The sequence below is a fragment of the Labeo rohita genome, chromosome 16, assembly GCF_022985175.1.
Source record: "Labeo rohita strain BAU-BD-2019 chromosome 16, IGBB_LRoh.1.0, whole genome shotgun sequence".
Taxonomy (NCBI): domain Eukaryota; kingdom Metazoa; phylum Chordata; class Actinopteri; order Cypriniformes; family Cyprinidae; genus Labeo; species Labeo rohita.
In genome coordinates this window covers 27,011,432-27,036,963 of record NC_066884.1, presented here as the reverse complement: position 1 = coordinate 27,036,963, position 25,532 = coordinate 27,011,432, and the positions used below count along the sequence as shown (strand labels likewise).

General features: G+C 36.4%; 1 protein-coding gene across 1 annotated transcript; it reads left to right on the top strand.

Annotated features, from left to right (window-relative positions):
• Window positions 1-14,565: 14,565 nt before the first annotated feature.
• Window positions 14,566-15,838, top strand: uts2r3 (urotensin-2 receptor 3). Its single transcript, XM_051132095.1, has one exon. It carries the CDS (start codon window positions 14,693-14,695, stop codon window positions 15,836-15,838), a length of 1,146 nt encoding a protein of 381 aa, XP_050988052.1. The 5' UTR covers window positions 14,566-14,692.
• The last annotated feature ends 9,694 nt before the right edge of the window (window positions 15,839-25,532 follow it).

Genomic DNA, 25,532 nt, shown 5'->3' with positions numbered 1-25,532 from the left:
CTGACTTTATGCTTTCTAAGCTTTCAATACAAAGAATGTTACAGTACTTTAATTAAATAATAACATAATCACTTAATACGATAATACAAGATATAGGCTATAATAATAAATTACAATGCTACTTCGCTCTTGAATGGATACAGAACTAAGTGTCATTCTACTCACATAATGTCTGAACTCTGAACTCTCTTTGTCTGTGCTCAAGTGTAGTGATGTAAGTCAAGGGCACACACAAATTGCTTTTGGCTGTTATGTCATAAGTATCAGAAAAACGGGCTCAGATTCATTATATGATTGGAAAATTACCCAATTAATAAATTTGGTGTCAGCCATTTCAGTATTCAAGCCCACATAATCTACCACATCTCAGTTCTTGGAAAGCAAGATAGGTTAATTTTCATGGAAAGTGGGATTATATAATCTAACTTTCATGAACGCAGATGTAATCCTTTGCTACCTTTCAGCATATGTTCAGTGTGGTCCTGGACTAAGATAAACATCCAGCTGAACAGAAGCCAATCTCCACTGGAGTCTGATCCACTCGCTGTACCTTGGGTTGCCAGATCTATAAAACGCTGAACTGAAAGTCAGATTCACTAAGTTTGCTTTTTGTTCCTACAGTTGAAAAAGACCCAAAACAGCACAATTCTGTGGAGAAATGAGATAAATTTGAGTTAACGAGATGCTTACAATAGCTTTTAACCAATTTCTTTATATCTTGATCAAAAGTAGTTGTAGTAGTAGTCTATTACTTTCGGCATGCTCAGTTTTGGGTAATAGAATAAGATCAAACTATTGAAATTTTGCCAGTGAACATATTTAGGAAAATATGTGAAGGTCATTTCTCTGAAGACAGTGTTTCTGTATGGTTGAGGTCAAGGATGCAAAGATTTAAAGGATGGAAAATTTCTGTCATCGTCAGGCTGGCCCACTAAAACCATGGGTTCTCTCTTAAAAATACAGGTCATTCTCAGAAAATGAATGCACACCTTAAAGTGAAATTTAAGATTAAATCCAGGATTTAAACAGGCTGTACATCCATGCATTGGCAATTGAGGTTTTTAGTAAGCCTTTCTGCAGGTTACACTGAAACACCAGTACAGTGACACTAATTGGCTGCATTTGAAAACCTAGGCAGCTGATTTGCCTTGCTACCTTAATCGGCAATTACTTTGCGGGCAGCGTTTGTGCACAAAGGCACCTCATGAAACTGATTTTGGACATGCTTCTGAAGCAGCGTAATGATTTCATGATCTAGGCCTACAACAAAATAGAATGAGCTTTGGTGATAACTAAGCAAAAATTTAATACTATAATACTGATTTCTCACTAGAAATAACATCAAAAGTGCAAAAAGTTGGTCAAAAACACACATTTACACACAAACTGACTGCCAAACGCAACTTTCAGTTGCCGTATTTTTCGCTCAACCATTTTGGAATGTAACACACAGGATTGTGGGATATCAAAGGCAGCAGAGGATACATCTATGCTGCCTTCAAAATCTCAGGATACAGGAAGTGAAGCTAACATTGGATTTGAATGTGCCTCGATGCCTTCCTACCTTCAAATCGTCACCTTAGAATTATAAGGTTCTATCTGACATTTTTGTCAAATTTGAGTTATTCACATATTCTTATTTACATTATGTGATGTTTCTTTTGTAACCTGTGTACATCTGTGTGCCTTTTTTTAGAAAACCAAAATGGTTCTATCTACAGTCTATGGAATGCAAAAACTCTGAAGCTCAATATCTCAAAAGTGCTCAGAATGCAGATAGAACCTTATAATTCTAAGACGACAAAATGTGTCCTCCGAAAGCAGCATTTTCCAGTTTTCGGATGCAGCAAATAAGTTAAGTGAGACAGAGAATCATTCGGTCAAAAGATTTATTTAAATGCACTGAGTCTTTCAGGAATGAAACTGTCAATTTCACTGGTTAAGGTTAGGGTCAGGTGTGGGGTAGGTTTAGGGGTTAGAATTTGTGCAGCATAGTGTAGGAAATCAACACTGTGATTGACACAACCAATAAAACCTTTAGAATCACCTGTGGGGCGGAGTGGGCACTGAAGTGGATTGGGGGAAAAATTGCGTATATGCGCCTGTCTGTCAATGGGAGGAAGCCACTCCCTATTTTGGAGCTCCCACCCCATTTTGGAGTTCCCGCACCCATTTGGAGATCTCCAGGCTGCAGTTATACCCTTCTCTCCAGGGCAAGAATCTTGACAACATTCGTGTTTGTTCTTTCATTTCCGGTCAGGCAGGTGAAATATTAGGCTAACATCTTAATTAATACTGCTCGTACCACCTATTAACTTCTGTTAAAGTTTGTCAAAATATTGCTCCCTTTACTGCTTACTAAGTCCTTCTCTATATGATTTAGTAGCTTCCACACGTTTTTTCCCATGGTTTAGACAGCATAAATTAGCAGTACAACGTATCCAGTAGTACAGGGGCGCTCAGCTCTGGTCCTGAAGATCGACTTTCCTGCAGAGTTCAACTCCAACCCTGACCAAACCCACCTGAACCAGCTAATTAAGATCTGAAGGAGCACTTGATAATTACAGACAGGTGTGTTTGATTAGGGTTGGAACTAAACTCTGCAGGAAGATCGATCTCCAGGAACAGGGTTGGGCACCCCTGCAGTAGTACAATAACCATGCAATCCACACTGTTGTTTACAACATAACTGGGTAACTGACCAAATTGTTACGTAAGTGCAAACCCTCTACAGTGAGTGTGCTCACACAGTCACCGCTTTCCTTAAAGGAGAAGTCCACAACCAAAACAAAGATTCACATATAATGTACTCACCCATTGTCATCCAAGATGTTCATGTCTTTCTTTCTTCAGTCGTAAAGAAATTATGTTTTTTGAGGAAAACATTACAGCATTTTTTCTTCATATAATGAACTGATATGGTGCCCTGATTTTGAACTTCCAAAATGCAGTTTAAATGCAGCTTCAAACAATCCCAGCCAAGAAAGAAGGGTCTTGTCTAGCAAAACAATCGGTTATTTTCATAAAAATAATACAATTTATATACTTTTTAATGTCAAACACTCGTCTTGTCTTGCTCTGCCTGAACTGTTTTTTCCCGGTTCATGACAGTTAGGGTATGTTGAAAAACTCCCATCTCATGTTCTCCCTCAATTTCAAAATCGTCCTACATTGCTGTTTTACCTTTTTTGTTAAGAGTGTTTGATCTTCTTTGCATGTTCTCTTTGCAAAAGACTGGGTCGGTACTTCTGCAGCGATGTAGGATGATTTTGAAATGAATTTTGAAGTTGAGGGAGAAAACACGATTGGAGTTTTTCGACATACCCTGACTGTCTTGAGTCAGAATACAGTTCAATGAGAGCAAGGCAAGATGATTTAAGAATAAAAAGTATTTAAATTGTGATTTTTTTATGAAAATAACTGATCTTTTTGCTAGATCCTTCTTCCTCGGCTGGGATCATTTACAACCTCATTTGGGATCTTTTGAAGCCGCATTTAAACTGCATTTTGGAAGTTCAAAATTGGGGCACCATATCAGTCCATTATATGAAGAAAAATGCTGAAATGTTTTCCTTAAAAACCATAATTTCTTTATGACTGAAGAAAGAAAGACATGAACATCTTGGATGACAATGGAGTGAGTACATTATATTTGAATCTTTGTTTTGGAAGTGGACTTCTCCTTTAAAGGGATAGTTTACCCAAAAATGAAAATTCTGCTCTCGGATTTCATCAAAAATCTAATTTGTCTTAATTTGTGTTCTGAAGATGAACAAAGGATTTATGGGTTTGGAATGACATGAAGGTGAGTAATTAATGACAGAATTTTCATTTTTGGGTGATTTATCCCTTTAAATAGTGGACAGGGAGGGGGTATCATACTCTGATGATTGAATAAGCATGAATTCAGGTAAACTGGGACATGTTTTGCCATTGAGATGACTGGGGAAAAATACTCCAGTTATCCTGAATTAAATATGTCAGGGGTAATCAACTCTAGTGTGCGAGGTCAGAGAGTTTTGCTCCAACTTTGTTTAAAAGCACTTATTCATTCAGGAACAAAATAATTTTCTTTATTATATCATTAGTCACTGCATAATTCACATATTCATTTAGGAATTGTATTTTGATTATTGCTTGCACAAAACAGCCTCGCTGATTTGGAACAACAGCTTGTGTAATATTGTATCAGAATATTTCCTGCTATGGTCACTGATCGAGAATAATAGATTGATTAAAACATACATGTAAGTGTGTAAACACATGGGATGTGCTTGCAGCGTAGACACAGCAAAAGAAGGTCTAAAGATTTTTCAGTGCATTTAATTTACATGCAAGTCAACTGTTAAACAGACTGTGTTGGAGGAATGTCAGTCCTTTGTCTTTATTACAGAGGACTACTGAAAGTGACGTGAATATAAACATCAACACCAGAGATGGAGGATCAATATTTCATCTTGAACTCCACTAATCAGTCTGCAGGGAACCAAACCGTTTGTTACACGCAAAAATGTCCGCCCATTTAATTAAATCTGCTGTAAGGAGAAGTCAAACAAGTAGGCAATCTGTCAATGGGCTGACGAAGACTTTGGAGAATTAATTAACATAATGTAAGCAAAGCACAAGGGCGGTTTAAAGCCATTTAAAGGGTCTGTGATTATTTATGTCAAGATACCATAATCAGATTGTTTTTTGTTAGAAACCCCCGTGCAGTGACACAGCACTGAAACACACACACATACACACACAGGTTGAACCGGGGGTCTCAGTGGGGCTGGACAAGTGTGTCTGGCAATTATGACCCCTTTGAAGTAAAGGGAGACACCCTGGGAAGGGCAGGACCTTACCCTGAAGCTTAAGGCATGAAGACCACCACACACCACGAAACCTGATGTGTTAATCTACACAGAGGCCTTACACCAGAGATCAGGAAGAAATGAGAATGTGTCTGTTCTTTCAGAAATGTAAGAGGGGTTGAATGGGGCAATGTTCACCTGAAAATTTCAAAGCATGTTTATTAAAATGATAGCACTTGCTTGATTATTGGATTTGATTGGGAAAACCTTTAGAAATGTATGCAAAAATCTATCTATCTATCTATCTATCTATCTATCTATCTATCTATCTATCATCTGTATCATCTATCTATTTCTCGTTCTATTGTTCTATTATCTATCTGTTGTTTTATCTATCATCTATCTAGCTATCGTTTTTTCTATTTTCTATCTATCTATCTATCTATCTATCTATCTATTATGTATCATTCGTTCTATCATTCTATCGTTCTATTATCTATCTATATATTTATCTCATTTGTTCTATCATTCTATCGCTATCTATCATTCTATCTATCGATCTATCATCTTTTTATCGTTCTTTCTGTCTATCTATCAATCAATCAATCTATCTATCTATTTATCTATCTATCTATTATCTATCATTATATCATCTATATCTCTATCTATCTATCTATCTATCTATCTATCTATCTATCATTATATCATCTATCTATCTATCTATCTATCTATCTATCTATCGTTCTATCAACTTTTTCATCATTCTTTCTGTCCATCTATATATCTATCAATCTATCTATCTATCTATCTATCTATCTATCTATCTATCTATCATTATATCATCTATCTATCTATCTATCTATCTATCTATCTATCTATCTATCATTCTAGTATCTATCATTCATTCTATCATCTATTATCTATTTATCTATCATTTGTTCTATCATTCTATCGCTATCTATCATTCTATCTATCGTTCTATCATTCTATCTATCTATCTATCTATCTATCTATCTATCTATCTATCTATCTATCTATCTATCTATCTATTATGTATCATTCGTTCTATCATTCTATCATTCTATTATCTATCTATATATTTATCTCATTTGTTCTATCATTCTATCGCTATCTATCATTCTATCTATCGTTCTATCATTCTATCATTCTATCTATCTATCTATCTATCTATCTATCTATCTATCTATCTATCTTTTAATTGTTCCATCTATCGTTCTATCTATCTATCTATCTATCTATCTATCTATCTATCTATCTATCTATTATGTATCATTCGTTCTATCATTCTATCGTTCTATTATCTATCTATATATTTATCTCATTTGTTCTATCTATCGTTCTATCGCTATCTATCATTCTATCTATCTATCGTTCTATCTATCATCTATCTATCTATCTATCATCATTCTATCTATCATTCTAGTATCTATATATCTATCATTCTATCACTATCTATCTATCATCCTATCTCTCGTTCTATCATTCTGTCTATCATTCTATCGTTCTCTCTATCGTTCTATCGCTGTTTATCAAGAAGTTGTTTTTTATATCTACTGTAATTCACCTTTAGAGATGTTTGAGTTTAATGAGACACTGGTGAATTTAAATGTTTTATAATGCGTAATATTAACGAAAAATAAGCTTAATTTAAAATGTTATGTGTTACAAATGCTATCAAATACTATCTTCTTTCCTAGGTAAGGATGATACATTTTCATCTTTGTCACTTCAGGCCTGTTGTTTCCCTTTTGTATTTTTTAATCACACTCCATCCTTTACTGAGACATCAGACAAACGTTCTGTCTCTCTCTCTTGCTTTTTGTCTGTGTCCCGCCTGTCTCTCTTTCTATTAATCTCTCTCTTCTTTGCCTATTTTGGCAGGCCTGTGCCAGGTATTTGTTGAAATTCCACACACCCCGCAGGGAGAGGTATGTTGCCCTTCTTCTCGTCTTGGCCCTGGTGCCTGTCTCTGTCCATCTTGTGTTCTCAAATATACAGCACATGCCTGGGACACGCTAAGCCCAGATCACCTCTCTAAATCCTGCAGACTTCACACAAGAGTTATAACCCATTTTAGACCAACTCAGCAGTGGCCTGAAAAAGGATTATCAGTCTAATGCCTCAACAGGCATAATATGAACATGAAATGAAAAACCTGTCATTATTTACTGCCCCTCACGATGTTCCAAACCAGTATGCTGTTATTTAGAACAGTTTAAAGCAACATAAAGTTCTTTCCCAGAAGAAGTTCATAGTGACCTTGGCTGCTACAAAAGATATTTTGAAAAACATTTCAACTCTGTTCATGAAATGAAACTCAGTGGGGTCCAAAGCAACACTGGACCTCACTGGCTTTTATTGTTTGGACAGTTGAATTGTTGAAGCAGGAGACTAATTCATTAAGCAAAAGCTCTATAGACTACTATGATGATCCAGTTGGCTGCTGTTCTCTAGCGGTCAACTTCACACATACTCTCCTTACTTCATTGATTAGATGTGTTTGAGTGTTGACCGTATCGGGTGTTCAGAGTTGGTGTTAAGTTGAAGTGTGTCTGCGGTGTGTGTGTTGGCGGGAGTGCAGTAGATGTGCAGATATGTGTGTGTTGGCCTCGTGTAGATGTGTGTTGGCACGCGGCGTAACGCTGAATTTGGTGTCAGTAGCTCATGAGGAGACGGGGTTATAACTTTTGCTCTCTGTCTCTTTCTCTCACTCTATTACTCTTTCTTTCTCACTGGATGGTAATTTACGCCGCTTGTTCCTTTACACTGGACCGCCTTCATCTTATGAGTCATCTTCATTTTACAGGAAAGAACATGTGTCTGCTGACCCGCTTGTGTGTTTTAAAGATCTAGGAAATCTAGAGCTCCTCAAGTTCAGGATTTTTAAATAACTGAAATAAACATATTAGGTTTAATGTCAAAAGACTTAAGTCTTTCTTTCTTTCTTTCTTTCTTTAATTTTTTATTATTATTTCTTTAACATTTTGAACTTTTATCTACTTTTCCCAGTTAGTCTAATGTGATTTTGGTGTTTGCATGGATTACACATTCTGACCTTACTGGTTAAATTCTCTCATTTTTTGTGGTTTACACCAAAATTATACAAAAACGAAGGAAAACCTGTCACCATAATCAAAACTGTATGGTGCTCAAGTATCACTTTCCCAATTTTTTGTTTCCCCCAAAAGGTATAGTTTACCCAAAAATGAATATTCTGTCATCATTAATTCACCCTCATGTCATCACAAACCTGCATGACTTTCAGGCTTCTGCAAAAGAAAATATTCCAAAGAACTGTTCTTCCATACATTCTCATAAAAAAAAGCTACAAAAGCTGCCAGTAGAATGGTACCTTTTCAAAAGGTTTACTTTTGTACCTAAAGGGGCCATATTGGTACCTTGAAGATTAATATTACAGCTTTTCTGTATCACTTAGGCACATTTTTTCAAAACAGACTTAAAGAGACAGTTCACCTAAAAAATAAAATTCTGTCATTAATTACTCAACCTCATGATATTCCAAACCCGTAAGACCTTCTTTCATTTTCGGAACACAAATTAAGATATTTTTGATGAAATCCGAGAGCTTTCTGAGCCTGCATAGACGGCAACACAACTACCACATTCAAGGCCCAAAAAAGGTAGTAATGACATAATTAAAATAGTCCATGTAACATCAGCAATTCAACAGTAATGTTATGAAGCTGTGCGTTTATTTTTGTAGAAATGTGTTAAATGTCAACTGAAAATTCACCATTGTTTATACATTTTTACACACTCTGTTGACTTCCGCTAACACCACCACCACACATTCTTACAATTGCTCTTCCTATTGGTCTTCCATGTCAAGCTACTGTGAATTTTCAATTTACATGTAACACATTTCTATAGATAAACATACTGTACAAATATAACTGTATTTATACAGTACTGCTGTAGCCGCTGCTGTTTAGGGTTGTGACGTTCCTCCTTGTTCAAAAATGGGATGTTTGTACTGGGCAAACTTTATATGTGACCCTGGAACATAAAACCAGGTTAAGTAGCACAGGTATATTTGTAGTAATAGCCAAAAATACATTGTATGGGTCAAAATGATCAGTTTTTCTTTTATGCCAAAAATCATTAGGATATTAAGTAAAGATCATGTTCCATGAAGATATTTTGTAAATTTCCTACTGTAAATATATCAAAACTTAATTTCTGATTAGTGATATGCATTGCCAAGAACTTGGACATTTGGACAACTTTAAAGGCGATTTTCTCAATATTTCGATTTTTGCAACCTCAGATTCCAGATTTTCAAATAGTTGTATCTCAGCCAAATATTGTCTTATCCTAACAAACCGTACATCAATAGATAGCTCATTTATTTTAAAAAAATTGACCCTTTTGACTCTTTTTTTTTTGGTCCCGGGTCACACATCTAACGTTAAGTGTATGAGTGACAGACCAACAAATTATGTTACCTTTTCTCAGAACATCTGAACAAATTAGTAATATGCATTGCTAAGAACTTCATTTGGACAACTTTAAAGGTGATTTTCTCAATATTTTGATTTTTTTGCACAGATTTTCAAATAGTTGTATCTCGGTCAAATATGGTCATATTCTAATATCATACAGCAATGGAAAGCTTATTTATTTCATATGATGCATAAATCTCAATTTCAAAAAATTGAGCCTTATGACTGGTTTTGTGGTCCAGGGTCACATATATATATATGCATGCTTCCAAACTTGGCTGACTGTCAAGATTGAGATTCCTATTTTATTACAATGGCAAGGGGCAGCAAATTTCCAGTAAATTTCTGGAAAATTTCCAAAAATCTGGAACATTTCCAGAAATTTTCCACCCCTTTGCAAGCCTACTGGCAAGCCATTTGCCAACTTAGCAGACATTACAATCATTCCATTTCAGATATTTTTGGAATATACACGCATGTCTGACATATTTTGATAACTAAATGGCTCATTTCGCATGAAGGCTCACATCATGAAAGAAGAGTTTGACAATTTCACCGAGAATCAACTGATCAACAAGCCATGTACATTTAGTTACTGTGCAAATTGTACACAGTTGTTCTTATTCTGTTGCACACATGCCAAAACACACACAGTTTGCGTAAATCAATTAAAGTTCAAATCTGATGTGAACAAGAAACTAATTGTTCACTCATTTGAGAATTGAGCCAAAGCGATTACGAAAAACTGTAGTACTAGTGCCTATAAAAGGTACAAGAGTGTACCTTTTGAAAAGGCTCAGTTACCACGCCATGACAGCTTCTGTACCTTCTTTTTTTTTACTGACAGTGTAGTGAAAGTCAGTGGGGTCCAAAAGAAAACACTGGACCCCATTGACTTTCACTGTATGAACAAAAAAACTAACATTTTTCAAAACATCCCCTACTACAAAAGTAATAGATTTAAAATGCATTTGTTTTATACTACGTATAGTTCAAGTCTGTTAACATATTTACTGACATATTGCTTAAGACTTACTGATAAAAAAATAGTAATGAAACTTTAATTGGAGTACTACTTGTGCACAATGCACATTTCTTAGTATTAAGCCTAAAATACTTTTTAATGTCTATTGATGAGGACTGTATGATCTTTAAATAATATCGGTCTTTAAATACAAAATATTTAAACATTAAATATATCAAACATACTCAAGCATATCTTTAGTTGGACTTCAGCACTACTTCTACACGATTAAAGTGCTAAATTAGTTTTTCCAATTTAGCAGACATTAAGTATACCAGTTTAGTATACTAAAAGTAAAATTGCAGGGTATTTTTATTAGTGCATAATATGGAAATGTATTTACATACTGTAGTATACATAAAATAAGTGTATTTTAAATAGATTGTAGTATATTTATTTTTCACTAGGGTCTCCTTCTGTGTTCCTGAAAAAAGTAAGTCATACAGATTTGGAATGATATGAGTTTGCATAAATGATCGTTTTTTGGTGTACTATCCCTTTAAGAATCCATTCATGTGGTTCTAAAGGACAGCATACTTTAGTCTGATCAGAAATGCATGCAAGATGTCCACACCATGCATCATTTCAACTTTTGCATGACTAAGGAGGTGAAAATGTCTTTCCACTGAAACGTTTTCTGTCCATTAATGGTTATGTATTCCTGTATGGTCGTTAGGGAGCGATACCATATTTCAAGTGATTAAATGGTTTTCACTGCCTCAGCTGTGGTTTGGATTGTGACACGTATCAAAATTTCATCCAACATTTTTCACGCATGATTCAGTTCGGCCTCAAATAATGGGTTTAATAATATGTTCATTTGTCTTCTGAGTACCTGTATAACTGCAATCGTTTTATGTACCTTTTCATGTTTGTTGTCGTAATTCTTAGAGTTCTCTAATAAATACTACCTGAAATGTTCCTTGCATGCTCCCAAACCCAAATAACTTTGATGGATGAGGGACATAAATATTGTTCTCTGACATTTACAAGTGTTTTTCCTATGGTATACTGACTGTATTGCTTTTGGCACTTGTAAATACTGCCCCAAAGCACCGACTTTTCACTCATAAAAGTGTTCGTTAAAAAAGGGGCTGAAGGTATCTAATCACAAGAACGATAACACTCCAAATATCAGACAGGGTTAGAGACTCTGCCAATGTAGATCAATTGTTTCCATCCAAGGCCATTCATAATAGCGTGGGTCTTTATTAAAGACACCCTTCTTTCTCTTCTTTCAGCACAGCTTCTCCTCATCCCTCCCTTCATTTGCCTCAGACAACATAAGAGTGAGAGCAAAGGAGTGGACTGGCTGTGACTCAGAGATATTCTACACCATCCTAAAGTTTCTTTAAGTCTGTCCTCAGAGGAACACTAACATCTCGCTGGGCTTCTTGATTTATATCTTGTAAAGACACAATTTAATTAGGATATTCTAGAGTGGGATTTTCGTCACTGTCTCGCGCGGTTTTAAGTGTGGATATAGGTCGACGTATGGAACATGCCATCTCTGAATACTCAATTAAGGGTAAGACGATTTTCGGATTATAAAAACAACGATTAATGTACTGTATTAGCATATGAGTCAAATAAAATTCGTTCGTTTGTTGCTCAAAAATTAACCGGAAAAAAAAAACAGATATGTTTAATTATATATTGTTGTATTTATTACACACTATTATTGTTTGAGAAAATTGTTTCAGAGTAGCACTTACAATCTCAGCTCTATTGCCTGTGAAGATGTCGTTCTCACAAGCGACAACCAACAAGCTTTATACTGAAATGCTTAAATTCCGTAAATTAATAAATACACGTGTTGTGACACATTTTGCTTTAACATCTTTGTTAGGTTTGTCAAATTTTGATATAATATCACCACGTTTGTCTGCTAAGTAATTTAGAAATGCACAACGAAATTTAGAAATGCACAAGTACAAAGAGTGCTGTTGTTACAATCTTTCCCACTGTCGGTTTGTAATAAAAACACTGGCGTTTTATGTGTTGTAATTACATTCATTTATTGTGCCTATCAAATTTTCTTGCTCAGAATAATTATTTTCGCACCTCCACTCTCAATCCAATTAATTCACACCAGCAAATAAACTTAATAAATAAATAAATGAAAACAAATAAAAAGACAAATAAAACATGCTAAGGTGACAAACAGTGCCTGTTTGTGTCAAGTGGCCTACAAAGTCCTTTTATGTTCAGTTTCTTCCTATAGGTACAGTGTAGAAGTGGAAAGTGTTACAATTCTCCCCGTGGTCAGCTGTGATATTTCTATTTTTAAGCTGTATAATCTAAACTCTGTATCTCTGCATCTCAGTTCTGTCGTTTAAAATTCATTAGCATGACATACCTCAAAATACTTTTTCTCCCTGTAGATCGTTTATGCTTACACGCAATGCACACTTCTGCTGTCACATCATGAATGATAGTGATTTCACCCCTGCAGCTCATTTTTACTAACTGATGGTGTTACAGTTCATTACGTGTTGCAGCATTCCGATTTTCCTTACTACACAATTCAGTGCACACATGCCGCGTTTGACATTTTTAGATTATGACAACAATAAATTACTTAAACTAAAATGAATATGCTCGGACTCAAATAGCACTGTTAACTCTCAGTTACTAAAATTTAAAATTTAGACATTTTTCTACTGCGTATTTCATGATTAAAACGCACTTGTATTGCATAAATTAACACTAGCAAACCTGTGTCAGACTATTACGACAGGTGTTATTTAAAGCCCCCTGGTAAATGGGTGCTGGACGCAGCAGGGTAGCCTACTGTGCCTGTGCCAGTGCGTGATTTCAACAGCAGCTCGTAACCCGTCTCTCTCAGGGTCACCATGTGCCACCTACATTCTTTCCCGTAAGTGACCGCGTGCGCCCCCCGGCAGGGCTTTGATCTTCACACCCGTCATAATGATGAAGAATAGAATTCCTAAAGAGCCTTACCGCTTTGCATTACCGGTTGCATTGCAATTAAAGACTTCATATTTAAAGTACAGTCAAGGGTTTTTCATTATCTCATTGTTTTTAAGGAAAATAGCGCACGTTACACGTCGTGCTGCTGGGATAATTGAACAATAACTTTAATACCAATAATTATTATTATTATTATTATTAAAAACAATAATATTAATAAAAAATAATTAGCATAATTTAAAAACTTATAATAGCCCAGTCTTATTTGCTGTTTTTATTATTTTAGTATTTGTGTATTACCAAAAAAAAAAAAGAAGCGTAGAGCAGTATGCAAATTAATTATTTTATATGGGCCGCCTTTTTGATGTAATTTCTGTCAGTATTTGTTTAGGCAACTAAAATTCAGTTTGATAAATAGCCTAATGAGTTCAGAATCTCGAATACTTTTTAAAAAAAAAAAAAAAAAAAAACAGGCTATAAAAGTTTTTGTAATTATACTGGTAGTAAATCTATACGATAAAAGTGATATAATGATAGATTTGACGTTTTCCGTCTGATGAACCTCCTGAATGAAAGCGTTTGTGAAGCGTACTGTTGCTACTTTTACCTCCTTAAGCCAACACGACTTGAGTGCATACGACTTTTCGTTCCGCCCTTACGAAAATTAACCTTGGTTATACTACAAATAAAACCAGAAAAACATGGTTAGTATAGTTAAACCATGTTAAACACAACTTAACCATGGTTTTGCTACATTAACCATAGTTTATAACCATAAAACTGGTTATACAAACGCCAAAAACTATGGTTCCTACACTTTTACTATAATAAAACCATGTTTAATTTTCATAAGGATGTTGTCGTACACTGAAAAAGTTGCTTAAAACACTGCTAAAAGATATATTTTCTCAAATGTCAGACTGTCAGACCTATGACATCACAGCTGACACATCACAAAAATTTTAATGGTTTTACTGATTATAATGGGAATTGTATTGGTTTTAATGGAAACTGTAATGGACTCTGTGGGTTTCTACTGGTAATTGGTTATCTTCTATTGGTGGCTTCTTAAAACCACTAGATCCTAATGGAATATGTCCCAAAACACACTACAGAAAACCATTTTTAATGGTTTTAATGGTTAAAAGTTGGTTTGTAATGGTATTTGTAGGGGAAACCATTAGAATTTCTGTGATGGTTTCTACCGTTTTTTAAAGCAGTAATAGTTTAAATGAAAAAGATGTTGACAAGTTTATAATACTTCTTTTTCTCTTTTTGTTCTCTCTTCTATCTCACCCATTAAAGCAATCCACTCACAGCTCTCCCCTTCTAATCTGGACTCCTTGATAACCCAGGCACAGTACTAGTTACTCTAAAAACACTCTGAAGTTACCATCGGCCTCCTTCTGTCAACGGACGGAAACTCATCTTGGGACTCTTGCTGTCCAGGACAAATGGACGTCTCTGGCTCGACTTCCCTTTCCTCTTCCCCTTCCCCTTCATACACCTTTCCCTTTCTCACTAACCTCTCCCTTCCCTCATCCTCTCCCTCTCTCTCCCCATCCCCAAGCGTAGCCTCCACAGCTCTCTTCTGCTTTTTCCTATCCCTCCTGTCTCTGCTGGGCATTCTGGGCAACCTGTACACCCTTGGGCTTCTCATTCGCCGCCGTAGGATGTCAAGAAGACGGCGTACCGCTTCCACCTGCTGTTACTCCTGCCTCGGCACCTCCTCGCCTTCTTTCTCTCCCTCCTCCTCTCCCACCTCGTCGTCCTCCTCTTCCTCCCTCCACCTGCAGGTTCTGAGTCTGGCTTTGGCAGACCTGGTGTACCTCTCCACTGCCCCTTTCATTGTGTATGACAGCTTGGCATCCGACTGGGCCTTCGGTGAACTAGGCTGTCGGCTTCTACTCAGTCTGGATTTGCTGACTATGCACGCAAGCATCTTCACCCTCACTGCTATGAGTATGGATCGGTATCGAGCTGTGGCTGATCCATTAGCGGCCTCGTCCACTCCTTCCTCTGGACTCCTGAGAGTCGCTTTGGCCTGGGGTTTTGCCGTGGCTCTCAGTTTGCCCATGATGATCACGTTGCACCTGGAAGACGGAGAGAACCAGGAAGGCAAGTTGTGCGTTCCTGCCTGGGACGAACAGAGTTCGAAAGCCTACCTCAGTGTACTCTTCTGCACCAGTATCCTAGGCCCAGGACTGGCCATCGGAGCTTTGTATGCAGCCTTAGGGAGACTCTACTGGGTATCTCAGACGCAGCCAGCTTGGGCTGGAGGGGGCAATGCCTACCCACCCCGTGCACCTCGCCCCAAAGTCCTGCTTCTCATCTTGGGGATTGTGCTGACATTCTGGGCTTGTTTCCTTCCGTTCTGGATCTGGCAGCTTCTACCACTGTACCGGCCTGAGGTTCTGCGCGTGGTGCCGGTGGGCACACAGGTGACCATTAATCGCATCCTCACAGGATTGACTTATGGGAACTCGTGTGTGAATCCGTTCTTCTACACACTGCTGACAGGAAAGCGCAGGCGGACCAGCAGGAAGACAATAAGTGCGGCTGCCCCACTTTGCCACAAGGGCAGCTCTGAACAACAATAATGTAGCCCATGACCAAAAAGACACTGCATAGTCATGTTTATTAAACAAATTACTAATTTTGGTGATAAAGGGCTTAAAGATTATAGCTTTATACATGTGCTGTGCAAATAGCAATACTCCAAAGCAATAATGATGTATGTTCTCTGCTCTGCATTGCGCATAAGGTCCCTGCAATGCAAAATGAAATACTAAGGGGTGAATACTTATGAAAGTAAAAGAGAGTTCATCACCTTTGAAATGGAAACCAAAAATTCTGGTCAATCTGCTGTTAAATATTATTGGACTCAAACGTGTGAAACATCTGTTTTATGGGGCAACTTGAAAGGGACAAACAAGCTTCGTCAGGACGAATCGCCCCAGGATAGTCTAACAACAGGTGTGAACCATTTAACTACCAAATTGGTTTATTAGTCTAAGTGCAAAGGAGAAATTACATAGCATCGATTTGGCTCAAAGCTAAAGGACGTGTCAGAGTTTGCTCTTTTGAGGAGGATAAATCACTTCTGTTATGAAGCCAAGACACACATTCTCTCATTCTCCAATAGGACATTATGTTCTCCATGAGGTACTTCATTATACTAAAAAACTCAACAGATCTATTATAGTCCTGACTTTGTGTATTTATTGGCACCTTATATGAATAATATGTCATTTTTTTATTCTACCTGATTTTTTGTTACAAATTAATTGAATTCTGCAATTTTTCAATGCTCCGTTTTTAAATCTACATCCTTTCCTCTGTTTATGCATGCAAAAAATTTAATTCAAATGTTGCTATATTCAAAAACTGCTCCAAACTTTGACATATTTTGAAAAAGTTTCTTTTTAAGCCTATCTGTATTATATTTGTTACGTTTTACTGTTAAATAATGCATTGCTTTGCACAAGAAAGCTTGCCTGAAAGAATCTATAAATGAAATCTGGTGCTTATCATAATATACAATAAAAATATTCTATGTAAGAACAGCAGCAGAATGGTTTATGATCTAAGTGAGTCTTCTGGGAAGCTTTAGAAGACTTCCTGACCTGAAGAACCTCACTGTCTAAATGATACTGCAGAAACGTAACACTGCACTTATTACAATAGCAGATGAGCGAGTTTTTCATTGAAAAGACAAGGAATTAATAAGAAATGAAGAGAAAAACACAGAAAAGACCAAAAGAGGGGGAACTGAGACTGCAAATTAAATAAAATGAAATATGGTTTTCATTCAGGAAGCATTTATTTATGTGTCTGCATTGGCCCGAACTATGCTTTTGCTAGCATTCAGTTTTTTGTGGGTCTCGCATGGGGTGTGTGTGTATTGCACTGCAGTGCTTGGATGGGACTGTGTTTTCGTTGGATAATATGAGCCTTATTGAGTCTGTATCAGCTTTTTGCACTTTCTCAAACTGACCCACAAATGTGTGTGTGCCATGACCTTCATGCTAAGTTAGTAAACTTTGTAATGCTGTTTGTGACTTATTGACATCAACTGCAGGCTACCCAGATGGAACACTGTATTCTTCAACATGTACAATTCATGCGTATTGTTGAATGGCAGCAATATATTGGTTTGTGGTCGCCTGCTGCTCTGTGACGCACATGAACAAATATTGTTTGACAGAGAGGAGAAACGATTGTAGGCGTCTGTATATGTGTGCCATGGGGGTGTCTTTAGCTCCTTGGGGACCTGTTTGGGCCTTGGCAGTTATGGCTAGTAATTTGTTTTAAGATGACACATGATAAAAGAACATAAAATCCATAATACACAAATAAATGCTGTATGTGGTACACCTTGAGTTAGATACATAAGTTGGATACATAATCTATTATCAAACACCTACCCTGTTGAAAAAAACAGCATATGCTGATTAGGTATGTTTTGAAGCATAGCAGCTAGTTTTAGCTAGTTTAAGGTGGTCCATAGTTGGTCATGAGCCGGTTTAAGCCGGTCCTGGTTATGAACTGTTCCTGAGCAGGAGCTAGTTGCTTAGGACCAGCTCAGAACCAGCTTAACCCAGCTCAAACCAGTTGCTATGCTTCAAAACATACCTAACCAGCATATGCTTTTTTCAACAGGAATAATCTGCTGTTGAACACACTTTTTATGTTCAGGCTCATGGTTTCTAACATGAGGACCTGATGTGTGCACCTCCCTACTCTTTTCATTTTCCTTGGGCATGTGTTTCCATTTACCTGAGGAACATCAGAGCACATTGAAGGAGTAATATGTGTATGTTTCTACCTCATGGTGTGACCGTTGAAAGTCATAAATGATGTCCTCTTGCGTGACATTATGGTTGCCGCAACAGCCTTAGTTTGTCTCGCTCATCCACATAGCACCTGTGAAAAACAGGTTTAAAGTGCATTTTTTATAGTTATTTTATATTAAATGATAGTTTACTATTTACTCACCCCATGGTGTTGCAGCCGTGTATTATTTACTGTGTATTTTAAAAGGGACATCAGATGCAAAATTCACTTTTACATGGTGTTTGCATATACAGTTGAGGTCAAAAGTTTACACACACCTTGCAGAATCTGCAAAATGTTAATTATTTTAGCAAAATAAGAAAGAGCATACAAAATGCATGTTATTTTGTATTTAGTAAAAGATATTTACATAAAGTCCACAAGAGAAAATTTATAAAATTTATAGTTGAATTTATAAAAATCAACCCCATTCAAAAGTTTACATTCACTTGATTCTTAATACTGTGTTACCGTTTTTTTGTCTGTTTTTCCATTTAGTAATAGTTGTTCATGAGTCCCTTGTTTGTCCTGTATTTGTTTGTCCTTGTTCAATGACTGTATAATTTTGAGATACATCTTTTCACACTAAGGACAACTGAGGGACTCATATGCAACAATTACAGAAAGTTCAAACACTCACTGATGCTCCAGAAGGCAACACAATGCGGGGTGGGGTGGGGGGTGAAAACTTTTGAACAGAATGAAGATGTGTACATTTTTCTTATTTTGCCTAAATATCATATTTTTTTTTTATTTAGTACTTCCTTTCAGAAGCTACCGAAGATACTTACATGTTTCCCAGAAGACAAAATAAATCACATTTACCCCGATATTCAAATTCAAAACGTTTTGAAGTTTTCATTAGCAGTGTGTTGTCACAACCACCCTACAATGATAAAAATCCATTTACTCTTTTTTTATAATCCCCAAAAAACCTAAGCAGTCTCAATTATGAAGTTATTTTGATTTTCTGAGCAGTATGATGTCATGTATTACCTCCCTCTCAGCCAGTTGTACCCTGTCCGCCATTTTCTCCACACTCAAGCAGCTGTGGCGACAACATTGTCTTGCAAGCAATGCAGGTTTTTTGTAGATTGATGTAAAAGTGAACATAAGAGCCTTCATTTTCTCCTGAGGATGCAGTGGATTAGTTTCGTTTTTTGCGCCACCGAATACACAAAAAACGGAAGCGAGGGGTGGAGTGAGAAGTAGCTCATTATCATTTTAAAAGACATGCACTGAAACAGGTCATTGTGAACAGAGTTGTTTTTGACAAGGTAAAAGAGTTTAGTTTTACACAACCATTGAGGAATTTTAACAAAAGTATGTTGCAGACATTTCATGAAGACCCTAAAGAATCATACCAACTTGTGGAAAATGGGCATCCGATGTCCCCTTTAAGCAGTATGTCTGAGCTTCTGTCATCCAAACAAGTAAAATGGAGTGATTTATACTGTCAAGTTCCCAAAAAAGTTGGATAAAAATAGCTCACTATATTTAAAGTCCACTGAAGCCATATGGTATGTCATTGATCAACAATGGGGAAGATTAAAAGGGGATGATGGCATAAATTTGGATCCGTTTTTCACACAACGTTACCATTTGGCTTGAAATATGGCGCGTTAATCATATGGACAAGTCCTGTGATATTATATTGCTTTTTGCAGCTTGGCAGTATAAATCAATCTTTTGTTGTAAGGAAAAGAGAGGTTTGAACATTTTGCCAAACATAACATTTTGTGTTCCACAAAAGAAAGGAAATAATATGGGGTCAGAATGACTCATGGAAAGGTAAGTGAATTATCAAAAATGTTAATTCACGAAATTTAGGCTCCTTATGCTCATCCATGTTCTACAATATAGGCAGCACTGCTGATAGACTTATGTAACATGAAGAAGTCTTCTGGAGAATGTTCTAAGCCTCATAGTTTAATGACAGTATTCAAGTTCAGCTGGGGGAGTCAGTCTGGGGACCCTCTCTCCGTTGTTCTCTCTCAAGAGGGTCTGAATGATTGAGCGTGTGATAAACTTCAAACATATGCTGGTATCCAGCGAACCCAAACAGTGGAAAATATTGCCATGAGGGAGGGCAGCAAATCCATAAGCTGTCAGTTTATATTGGTAGTCACCAAGAGTTGGTATAGTTGAGGTTTCCAACAATAACCACTGCGACTGTGTCAGAGAGAAACCTTTCATTTTGAAGGAGGCCGCAGAAAGACAGACCTCAGAGGTACGTATGGGGGAAATAGTTTTCAGGTTTTTTTTTTTTTTTTCCCTGCATCGTTTTGTGTTACCTGTGTGCTTCATAAATCCAACACATGTTCCTGTTCCTGGAATCCTGAGTGTCTTTCCATCCTCACACGCCCCTCCTTTTCCCTTGCCTGTGCTGCAGTGTTTGTGGCAGGGGCAGGTGCCCCTCCCTTGGGCAGTCAGCTCAGGAAAGTCTCCTGCTGGGCAGACGAGACTAGGCCGAACTTTAGGCCAAGCTCCTGCTGAGAGCGAATAAGAGGCTCCCTTTCTCTAAGACACACATACACAGACCCAAATTCAAAATTCCCATCTGGTTTTTCTCTCTCTCTTTTTCTTTGTATGCCCATTGCTCTTTCTTACCCCTTTTTCCCTCTTCATGAGCAGTTAAAGAATATACAATTGCCCCAAAATACATGCTTGTCATTGCAAAATATCAAATCAAGTGGGGGGAAAAATAGCACAGAAAGTGATATGAAACACTAGTTAAGAAACTAAACTAGCTTCGAGCCAAACAAGTCACCTGATTTTAGTAAATAAGGCTTCCCTCAGCTGATCAGTAAACTCATCCCTGCTGAACAAAACAGTAGAAATCATCACAGAAATTCTAACAAAGCGTTATCACAACCATCATCAATCGGCTATATTGGCGGCACTGAACGTAAACAATGCCATTGAACCGAATGCAAAGTGAAATATTAGGCTAATATCTTACTACTCATATGTATCTTTATCACCTATTAACTTTATTTTATTGAAATATTGCGTCCTTAACTGCTTACTATGTCCTTCTCTATATGATTTAGCAGCTTCCACACATTTTTTCTGTGGTTTAGACAGCATAAATTAGTATTGCACATTAACCATACAATCAGTTGCCAGTATTGCCAATATGGCAGCGCATCCAGGTAACTGACCAAATTGTGACGTAAGTGCAAACCCTCTATAGTTTCCACTACAAATACCATCACAAACATAACAAATCATCAACTATTAACCATTAAAACCATTTAAAATGTTTTAAAAGGTTTTCCTATAGTGTTTTGGGACATATTCCAGTAGGATTTAGTGGTTTTAACAAGTCACCATTAAAAGGTGACAAATTACCAGCAGATACCCTCAGGGACCATTAGAGTTTCTATTAAAACCAATACAATTCCCATTATACCCAGTAACCGTTACGAATTCTGTGATGGTTTCTATTTTTTTTTTTCTTCTTCAGCAGGGCAGCATAAAATAAGTTTGTAACTAATCTTAAGTCACTTTTATAATTGAAGCAGATAAAAAGTGGTAAAACATGTTATTAAACACATTCAACAGAGTTTTTGCTTGTTGCACTTACAAGGCTTTAACCAGATGTTTTGAGTGCTTTGAATAATTTTGAAAAGCAACTGGTTTGATTCAAATTTTTTTAAAAAACACAAGCCGTTTTTTTAGTTAAATATTTTACAAAAACTAAAAACGTTTGTGAGGTATTAATTTATAAAATAATACAATGTTATATTAAAAATCCATACTCACTGGACCACAAAACCAGTCAAGGATAATTTTTTTTGGAAAATAAATGAGCTATTCGCTGATGTATGGTTTGTTAGTACAGGACAATATTTGGCTGAGATACAACAATTTGAAAATCTGGAATCTGAGGGTGCAAAGATCTAAATATTGAGAAAATATATATTCATGGTAGAAAATTTACAAAACATCTTCATGGAACATGACCTTTACTTAATATTCTAATGATTTTTTACCCATATAATGTATTTTTGCCTATTGTTACAAATGCACCTGCGCTACTTATGACTGGTTTTGTGGTCCATATGGCTCAAGGGTCCAAATCAACCCAATTTAATGAGAAAGCAGTATTTTATGAGTGGACAATTTCATATGAATTTGTACAATGTGGTTTATAAGACAACATTATGTTTAGAAAAGTAAGTAAGGTCCACCTTTAAACCTAAGCATTGGTGTAGCGTAAGCAGACGGTACAAAAACATAAGAATAGGATGGAGAAAATTCTAATAAATTAGACAAAGCGTAAAATGGTTACATAGTGCCATGAGACTGTGTTGGTTCAAATACTTTTGAGGCCACTGGTCAAGTTTTTGTGCATTATAAAAACTTAAAATCAATTTTTGTAACATTTATTTAAGACAGCTCAGAAAGACTCTTGAAGCAAGAAACAACCCACAAAGATTGCTCAAGGGTGCTGATCGCCGGCTTTATTACCGTAACTTATGTTCACACACATACACCAGAACGTTTATGTCAGCACGTTGCAAATCTTGCAGATGTGACTGAAAACCTGTCTAACACTGCCAGCAAACAGAAGAGGCCAGCAATACAAGTGTCTCTTTGTAGACCGTGGAGCTGTGGTGCCATAAAGCGCCCGTCTCCTGCCTCAATCCCTGTCTTCACACGTCCATGTCAGCCGCCAAGATCAGGCGGGACCCTGGCTTGCCTACTTTGGAGGCCGAAGGTTATATAAATGAACATCAGAGCCACTGTTCACACTCTGGTTCTGACCAGCGAAACTGTTAAAATGCCATGTCTGCACCTCTCGCAATCCCTTACTCGTTCTCAACTAATTGCTCTGTTCTTACACCTGGAACTCCACACCTTAAATGCATACATTAGGGGCCCGAAGTCTGAGACCACTAGTGAAAATGCTTCTATTTTGCATTTTTTTTTTCTAATTTAATACACTGGGGTTTTACTACAAATCAGCATATCAATTAATGCAAATTCAAAATGTACATACATTTCAAAACTGATGAACACGGTTTTCAGCATGATTTGAGAATGATCCAATGAAAGCAAGAACATTACCTTCTGTGCAAAAAGGTCACAAGGTTAAAACAACACACAGTATTTGCTTAATTTCATGTCGTTATTTTACACTTCTCAACTTCGCTTAATTCTAGGCTTTAATGACAAAAATTCTCAATTTTCAATATCACACTTTACTTACGGACATTGTAAATAATACTGATCAGTTGAATAACAGTATTGCTTGGGCTTTTGTAGAGATCTTGCACCTCCTTGTGGTCTGATGTAACTAACAGCACCTGAAGATCAATCATTATTTGTTTTAGCATTTCAGTCTGCCTAAATTGATTTCACCATAAAATGAAAGTTTCAGATACATATAAAATGAAATATAAAATTGCACAAAAAAGCAAGAAGGAAAATGTACACATTTACCAGCAACATCTTCAGTCTAAATATAAATGCTTAAGAATGGCATAGTCTTTAACATGGATTGTATTGTAGAATAGCAATCTTTTGTCAAAATGTAATAATAATAATATTAATAAAAATAAAAGGCAGATGTTTTAACATTCAACTGTTGCTTTTAGCTTAAATATGAGTTCTTTTAATAATGTTCTTACTGAATGTTGTCTCAAACTGCCCCCCTTTTCTTGTTATCAATTAAGTCATTCACATTGGCACGCTAACATTAAATTCAGGTAACAGTGTTACAGATTACTTGCCATTTCCACAGTAAAGATCAGTTTCTTCTTTCAGTTTGTTGAGAGGAAAGTGGAACTGGGTGACTAGTGTCTACACCCACAGACATCTCAGAAACCTGCTGCATGCTGCCGCACAAAAATCTGTCTCGTTTTTCTGCTTCACAGTGACCACGCTGAGGGAGGGTGAATCTGGGGGTGGACACAATAGTTATGAATGCTCTCAAAAGAGAATTATGTTAAGTTTGTCCTTACAGTTCATTGATAAAACAATCATATACAACATGTAACCCATCAGCTTAACCAGTAAGGATCTTCTGGAACAGTGTTTTGACAAATAGCAGGTGCTTGTTACAGAAATGTAAATTCAGCCACACAGAACAATATGTACTTGACATTTCCATCAAAAAGATCACCATCTTCTTGCAGGTGCTCAGGTGTAAGTGAAACTGGGCTCCAAGGACCGAAAGCCCCAGATGACTTTTGCTGCTCATTTCTAGAATAAAAAATCTGAAAAAAAAAAAGTGTACAGCACAAATGGCTGCTAATACATGCTCTCTGAAGAAACTGTTAATAGTTACATATAAGCACAATAAAAAATTGGATGAAGCACTGTAATTGCAAGTGATTTGTTGTACTGACTTCTGTAGATAGAACCATGTTTGTTTTCTAAAAAGGAAAGAAAAGGACATGACGTGTGGCCAAGTATGGTGACCCATACTCGGAATTCAGCGTCGTGGTATTGAGGGTGGAGAGGGTGCTGGTCATTCATTCCCCCCCACCTTCAATCCCTGCCGGACCTGGGACTCAAACCTGCAACCTTTCAGTTACAAGCTTGACTCCCTAACTATTAGGCCACGGCTGCCCCGTGCACACAGTACCCAAACACAGTACCCAAAATGTACACAGCTTACAAAAGAAACATCATATAATGTAAATAAGTTATATGCGAATAACTCAATTTTGACAAAAATGTCAGATATAACCTTATAATTCTAAGGCGATGATTTCATAAAAACAAATATAGTACTGACAGTTTAATTGAGAGTTAAGCATAAACAAGTGTTAGATGTTATACATGGGTAGTGTATGATTAATTTACCCAAAATATTAAATTCAGTCACTATTTATTCACCTTAACATAATTCCAAACATGACTTTCTGTTTAGCAGAATGTTCACGTTTTGCTGATAAAATGCACAAAAGTAGTCCAGATAAAACAAATTTGGGATTTAAAATTACTTGATGTATTATCATTTATATATTGTATCAAACTGACCCCAGAAATAAACATATTAAGAGTTTATTTACCAAAACAGATAACTTTTGTTTGTTTGTTTGTTTTTTTAACCATTTTCAAAAATCATGTTTTTTTTTTTTTTTTTTTTTTAATTGTGCATTACAGTTAATCTCAGTCAAACTGTGGTGGGGTTATTTTGATTAAAAAATTCAATTAAATGTAAAAAAAAAAAAAAGTATATATATATATATATATATATATATATATATATATATATGTATGTATGTATGTATGTATAGCATACTAACACAATAAAACAATAAAAATGTGATAACATAAAAAATGTAAAATAAAAAAATAAATAAATAAAAAAAGGAGTTATCTGGATTTTTTTTTTTTTTTCAAATGTATTTTTTATGTATATCAAAAACAGAGGGATGAAGCTTCAGTGACCTGAATACAAACAAATCTTTATAATCACTATTAAACCATTGAATGGAA

Bases quoted from the DNA above. Each gene is read 5' to 3' on its own strand.
- uts2r3 (XM_051132095.1), top strand. From the start codon at position 14,693: ATGGACGTCTCTGGCTCGACTTCCCTTTCCTCTTCCCCTTCCCCTTCA.